Raw genomic sequence first — 7,427 nt, 5'->3', positions numbered from 1 at the left:
TGCCACAGAGTCGCTCTGAATCTGAAGCCAATGTCTTCATCCATCCCTCCCTCTGTCCATCCACCCCCTTCATCTCCACTTTCAAGCCTGGCAGTCCACTCGCCCTCTGTTAATGCCCAAATATGTGATCTTTTCTTAAGACTCTTCTCCCTCCTCCACCCCTTGCCCGACCCTGGCTGGGGTCTCCTCTTTTTCTCTTGTTCTTGGACAGTGAATGAGGCCCTTCCTGGACCCTCTGGTGGCCTTTCACAGCTGAGCTCAGTGACTTGTGTTTCGTGCCTGACTCCTAGAAGGGGTGTCTTCCCCCCATCCCCACCAGCCCTCCAAGTCCTTGGCCAGGCACAGAGCAGGTCTGTAGTAAGGCTTTCTTTCTCCATGGACATATGGGGTTGACCCCTACTCCCTGCAGAGAGGACTGTTCGGAGCATTGTAAGAAGGTAGACTGCCACCCTGACATGTACCCACTAGATGCCAGTAGCATCCCTGCTCCAGATGTGACAAACAAAAATGTCCCCAGACACCACTAGTGTCCCCTGGCTCTCAGGTGACAGTGAGGGAAGGAAGGAAACGTGTCGGAGTCGGTTCTGGGGATGATTCTGACAAAGCACCAGGGCACGCATGCTCCCGTGGCTCTGACCAGATTCATCAGAGAGCAAAAGTCCTCGCCAGCCAGTCTCTCCCAGCAATGACAAAACAAGCTCCCCCACCACACACACACACACACACACACACACACACACACACACACACACACACAATGAGCATCTGATGGGATGTCTGCCTTCTACATACCGTCCACCTTCCCAGTACAGCTGTTCCCTACAGAGCTCTCTGTACCGGCTCTGTGGGTCAATGACACCTATTGGTAGAGCTAAAAGAGAGTATTGACACTGGCCCGCCCGAGAGAGTGTCAACATGCCACCGAAACCACTTCCACCAAAGCCATTCACAGCCCATCCCCAGGCTTCTCCGGCTTCCCTGACACTTCTCCCCTCCGGGCTCCCCACCTTCCCCAAACAGCAGGACCCCAGGTACCTGGCACTGTAGGGACACTACATTCCTCCTTGATCCCATGTATCCAAGGGCTCATGGGAAGAATTTAGAACACAGCTCTGTCTGGGGCCAAGTCTGGGCCCTTCGAGCTCTCACACTGCGCTAACAAGCCCTCAGAATGGCTTCCTGGCCGCAGGTGCCCACCTGCACCCCTCCCTGCTCTTGATGCAGTGTCACTTCTTGACACCAGAGGCCCCATCTCTACGGCTGCCAGAAGACTAATCCAGTCCTGGTGCTCGGCTTCCTCTGCAGAAACAAACCTGCCAATGGTCAGGTCACTTTTATCTCCCTTTTGCGTTTCATCTGCTGCTCCCACCACCTGCCCTCCCACTCCTTGCATTCCAGTCTCCTGGCATCGGCACATCGATCCAGAAGCCTCCCTGGCTCTTGTTCACCAGCCCTGGCAGCCCGCTCTGACCTCCATCGGTATCACATTTGCCTTCCCTGGGTCTCCGTCCGCACCTGCCCATCAGAGCTGTTGAACCAATATCAGTTGCTGGAAGGACGAACAGCAACTGGGGCATTTTTAAAACCAGGAGTCATTCTAAGCATTTGAGCGATGGGGTCATATTGAGCAGCCTGCCTTTCAAAATGCTTTCTGGCTTTTGAAGAAACATAGTCTATGATTCCATTTTAATGATTAGTACCTCTCTTTCTACCTTAACCCCCAAACCCCAGCATAATCGAAGGGCAATGGCTAGGAAAATTGGACCCAAATATTGGTATGTTATGGTTCATTCTTACAGCTTCTGCCCCCTTTGAAGCAAAAGTCACAAGGTCAGCTGGCTGACCATTTCTAGGTGTTCTCCAGGTTGCAGTTCCCAGTGGGGAAGAAAAAAAAGCAAGAAGAAAGGGGAGTGACCTGTGGTCAGGACCCCCTGGGGATGTGTCTTCCTACTGGGGATAGCAGTGGTTTGATATCATTGTGCACGGATTTTCCCTGAGTCTGAGGCCCACTAAACAGCAGCTAATGAACAACACATACCAAAAGCATGCCAAAAAAAAAAGTTAAACTTGAAAGAACTGAATCGAAATCATAATAGGCCAGGACCCCCATAAGATAATAGCAATCTGTTTAAAGTGGTCACTGGTACTTGGATATAAGTCCTATTCAAAACTTTCCCAGCACTAATTAAAGGGCCTGTGTCATTGTGGGTCATGGTGAACAACCCACAGTAGACCACCACAGAGGATGGAATTGCCCTTGATCTCTTCTTGCCAAGTGAAGTCTTTGAGAGGCAGCGAGTACGAAGGGCTCTGAGAGGAACTGGGACGCTCGAGGGGGCTACACACACGATGCAGTCACGGTGGCTTGACAAGAATTCCTGGCTAGATCTTTAGCATGGAAGTGAGCTTTGCCTGCCTCTGAGTCTGGATTTGAACCATGTCTCTAACAAGGCATGGAGAGAGCTAGGGCTTCTGACTCACATAGGGCTGGTCAAATGACTGAGCCGCCTGGGGAGCCTAGACTATCCTTGCTCCGGGGATGGCTTCTCAAAGCATCCTTGGGGCAGGGGAGATGAGGGCCTGGCTCATGGCATGTGGTCTTTTTGTTACCTGCTCTACGTAATTTTCCTTCTCCTGGGCTTGAGGCCAGGCAGAGCCACTAGCAAAGTGGGACATCAGTTCACAGCTATGCTTGTCATAAAGAATGTTGTAATCTCAATCCTGCAATGACCCAATTTTCACTTGTGGCAAACAAATTAATGAAGAGACAAATATGGGTGTGTTCAGAGCCCTGACCATGGCTCTCAAATGCCAGGGCCCCTTGAACATCGAAGCACACATATAATACAATCATTTATTCAACTGGCGATCAGCCTGACACAAAAGGAAAACTATGGTAAGGCCCCAGTTATATGAAATATGAGGGAGCTTCAAAAAGTTCCTGGAAAAAAATTCCATGATCTTTCCACTACATTTTTCTTTTTTTAAATCATTTTATTGGGGGCTCATACAACTCTTATCACAATCCATACATACATCCACTGTGTCAAGCACATTTGTACATTTGTTGCCATCATCATTCTCAAAACATTTGCTTTCTTTTTGAGCCCTTGATATCAGCTTCTCAATTTCCCCCTCCCTCCCCACTCCCCCTCCCTCCTGAACCCTTCATAATTCATAGATTAGTATTTTGTCATATCTTACACTGTGCAACGTCTCCTTTCACCCACTTTTCTGTTGTCAATCCCCCAGGGAGGAGGTTATATGTAGATCCTTGTAATTGGTTTCACCTTTCTACCCCACCTTCGCTCCGCCCTCCCGGTATCGCCATTCTCAGCATTGGTCCTGAAGGGATCATCCGTCCTGGATTCCCTGTGTTTCCAGTTTCTCTGTGTACCAGAGTACATCCTCTGGTCTGGTCCAGATTTGTAAGGTAGAATTGGGATCATGATGGGGGGAGGAAGCCTTTAATAACTAGAAGAAAGTTGTATGTTTCATCGTTGCTACATCGCACTCTGACGGGCTCGTCTCCTCCCTGCGACCCTTCTGTAAGGGGGTGTCCAGTTGCTTGCAGATGGGCTTTGGGTCTCCACTCCGCACTTACTCTCATTTACAATGAAATGATTTTTGTTCTTTGATGCCTCATCCCTGATCCCTTGGACACCTCGTGATCACACAGGCTGGTGTGCTTCTTCCATGTGGGCTTTGTTGCTTCTCAGCTAGATGACCACTTGTTTATCTTCAAGCCTTTAAGACCCCAGACACTATCTCTTTTGACAGCCAGGCACCATCAGCTTTCCTCACCACATTTGCTTATCCACTACATTTTCTATGAACTTTTATTAGAAGACCCTTTGTAGCTAGGAAATACAAATGCATAGAAATAGAAAGCAGATTAGAGATTCTGGGATAGAGGGTCAGGGAGAAGGTAGTGATTGCTTAAGGACGGCTGAGTTTCTCTTGGGTGGTGAAAAGTTTGGAAACAAATTGTGGTGATTGTTTGCAAAACATGGTGAGTGATTTCATGCCACTTGGAAATGTCTAAAGTTGGACATTTTAGATGGTTTCCAGAATATGAAATCCAGAATTATGACATCTATAGAGACCGTCACTGGATGAATGGTTTCTTGGGGGTACATCAGGGGAGGTTGGAGGGACATGGGGAGCTAATAACAATGAGCACAAGAAGGAAGCAAATGTTCTAGTGGTGGTGATGATACAACTCTTCTCGATATGCTTGAACGATGGAACTGAATAGTTCAAAATTAAATAAAATACCAACTATAAATGAATACAATTTAAACTGTATGCCATATCTGTTTGTTTCCACAATGAAATGCAACCACAACATACATGACCGATTGGGTTCCAACCTCAGCCAAGAATGCTTATGTTGTATCCTATCTTGGGCCTCACTGACATTCCTGTTTGTCCTCTGCATTGGAGTGAAGGCTTGGGGCATCCTTTACAAGCTACAGATAGAATCATACCTGCATGTCCTTTTGTCAGCAGAGGTCCACCTATGCGCCAAGAATTAAGACTGGCTGTGCAGTAATGCCACCCTCCACGTGCTGCCTCCTCCCAGCAGTTGGAGAATGAGTCTTTTCTTTTCTCTTTTCTCTGGGAGAAAGAGATGGTGTGTGTGTGTGTGTGTGTGTGTGTGTGTGTGTGTGTGTGTGTGTGTGATCGAGAGAGAGAGAGAGAGAGAGAGAGAGAGAGAGAGAGAGAGAGAGAGAGAGAGAGAATGAGAGAGAGAGAGAGAGAGAGAGAGAGATCCCATCAAGTGCTTCACTCTAGAAGTGAAAGGAGACAGAACTCTACTTGATCCCGGTGACTAAGCCAGTGAGGGGTGAGGTTGGAGGTGCAATGATAGTTCCTTCCATGGATTTCTCATGGACCCTTACCCTCAAACCCAATGGGAATGAGAGGAGTCCACTGGTGACTCTGACCTCCATTCCACTGCTAATGGGCTCCCTGATGGGGTCAAAGTCAATGTCAGCCTCTATCTGGGGAGGAAGGGTGTTGGCATGATGCCCAGGGTACCGGAGAGCTCTACTACTTCTTGTAACATTGTCAAGACTCTTAGACCCCCTGATCCCGAGTTCCTCCAACAATTTTTCCTAAGTAGGACTTGCAGGCACTGTAGACCATCTTGGAGCTTCCAAAGAGTCTTGGTACAGCCAATCCTTTTGCAATCTAAAGTCTCAAATAATATTAGAAGTGCCAGGTAGGTAAACGCCAACAATATTTGTTGTCTACTTGCTTCTGACTCGTGGCAACCCCATGTCCCAGACTGTAGAACTGAGGTCCACAGGGTTTACTTGATTATAATCTTTATGGAAGCAGCTCACCTGGTCTTTCTCCCTGGAGTCACTGGCTGGGTTCGAACAAGCGATCTTTAGCTTAGTAGTCGAGTACAACTCACTTGCACCAAGACCCTTCAGCTGGTGTTAGTTCAGGGTTGTGTGTGAGATGCGAGGGATACCTACACCAGACACGCAAAGGAGATGTGTGTATGCTCCCCCCATTTTCACCACCGGTTTTAAAGGAGAAGAATGGTCTGCTTTGGAAGAATTCACAGAGTAGACCAGGGTGTGTGAACAAACCCAGATATTCTGGAAAAGGACAAAAAATGTGACAAAAGAGGAGTGAGCCCTACAGAAGTACAACCAGGGGGTGGGATGGCTTTCGAAGCATCTTTTGGAGAAGGTGTCATTTGAGAGAGGCTTCTGGAATGGAAGGGGGTTCTTGGAAGCTTTCCCCTTGCCTTTGGTCATGATGAGCCTGCCTCGGAGCTGGAGAGACCAATCATTTGTCTCTGTCTAAATTGAGGGTGATCCCAATCTCTGGTCTTAATGGAAGGGAGGGTGCTTGGCGGTGTCTTGTGGAGGCAGGGTTAGGCATGATGAAAGCACATACCAAAGCCTGGAAGAAACAGGCTGGCAGAGCACAGCACAGGAGGAAAAGGGGCCAGAGGGACCATGTTAAACCACCTTTCAAAACCCTCATGCCTACCAACTCCACATATATATGCGTGATTTACTTCTTGAGAATACAATCACAAAAGTGACAGCCTTTTGCAAAGAAAAAACTAGACTCCCTTCAACAAACAGCCTTGGGATCTGCCCCAGCCTGTGGGGCCGCCCACCTGGCTCTGTGGTGGCTGCAGGTCTCCCATCCATGCTCCTGGTATGCATGTGTCTGCATGAATCACGGGGGAGCAATCGCAGCCCAGTTACTGAGGACCTTGATGTAATAAGCAGCCACATTCTGATTAGGCAAGGAGGGCGTGAACGCAGGCTTGTAACTAGACCGGTGCAATGCAGCTACTACTTCCAGTTTCCCATCTGACGAGCTGGCCCCGATGCTCCTGAGAGCAACTCTGTTATTCAGATTCACCTGGAAGCGGGGAGCAACATGAGGACCAGGATACTCTGCTTCATCCAGTATGCGGGGCTCCTGGTGGCCGTGGCTGGCCATGTGTGTTCCTTGGTCACTCTCTTCCTGCCCCAGTGGCTGACTTTTTCCTCGGAGTTTCTGGAGAAGGAGACATTCATGTTGGGCCTGTGGGAAGCCTGTGTGACTCAGGATCCCGGTGAGAGCGTATGCAAGGCCTACATCAACCTCCTGGAAATTTCCACTGACATCCAGATGGCCCGAGTCCTCATGTGCCTCGCAGGGGCTATTGGGACGTTTGGATTCCTGACCATCATTCCTGGACTGACCTGTCTGAGGTACTGGGGCCATCTGGGGAGTCCTTTTGATCGAAGTATGAACATCGCAGGGGGAGCTTTTTTTTTCCTTGCTGGCCTCACCACATTAGTGCCCGTGTCCTACATGGCTCATGTCACTGTGCAGAAGTTCTTGACTCCCAAGTTCACAACCTATGCACCTCGGTGGAAATGCGGCAGCGCTATGTTTTGTGGTTGGACTGGTGGCTCTTTGCTGGTGATGGGAGGCCTTTTTCTGATCGTGTCACAGCTCTATGACAACAGACTGTCTGAAAACCCCACCTCGTTTTCTCCTAAAATGGACATGCGAAGAAAAGTGCATTTGGATAAAGAAGATGATATAATTTGTGTCTCCTCGAAAGATACGTTGAAGTCCTAACCCCCCTGTACCTGAGACTACAACCTTGCTGGGGGGAAATGGGGCCTTTCTTTGAAGATATGAGCAGTTAGATCATATCAGAGTCGGGTGAGTCCCACTGGGAATTCCTCCTGAGGGGCTGTTTTATTAAAGGGTAGAACAGATGTGGAGTCACATATATAAATCAGAGGGAGCCTAGAAACTCCGAGGTTCTCAGATCCCATAAAACACAAAGACGCATCTTCCTCTAGAGCTGATAGAGAACGAGGCACTGCCAACACCCTGAATTTGAACCTCTAGCCTCCAGAATTGTGAGAAAATAAATTTCTGTTCTTTAA

General features: G+C 48.6%; 1 protein-coding gene across 1 annotated transcript; it reads left to right on the top strand.

Annotated features, from left to right (window-relative positions):
• The first annotated feature begins 6,417 nt into the window (after positions 1-6,417).
• Positions 6,418-7,110, top strand: LOC142433150 (claudin-25-like). Its single transcript, XM_075538281.1, has one exon. It carries the CDS (start codon positions 6,418-6,420, stop codon positions 7,108-7,110), a length of 693 nt encoding a protein of 230 aa, XP_075394396.1.
• Positions 7,111-7,427: the final 317 nt, after the last annotated feature.

The sequence above is a fragment of the Tenrec ecaudatus genome, chromosome X, assembly GCF_050624435.1.
Source record: "Tenrec ecaudatus isolate mTenEca1 chromosome X, mTenEca1.hap1, whole genome shotgun sequence".
In the NCBI taxonomy this organism is placed as follows: Eukaryota; Metazoa; Chordata; class Mammalia; order Afrosoricida; family Tenrecidae; genus Tenrec; species Tenrec ecaudatus.
This window is presented reverse-complemented; position numbering and strand designations above follow the sequence as displayed.

Coding starts and splice junctions, on each gene's coding strand:
- LOC142433150 (XM_075538281.1), top strand. CDS start 6,418: ATGAGGACCAGGATACTCTGCTTCATCCAGTATGCGGGGCTCCTGGTG.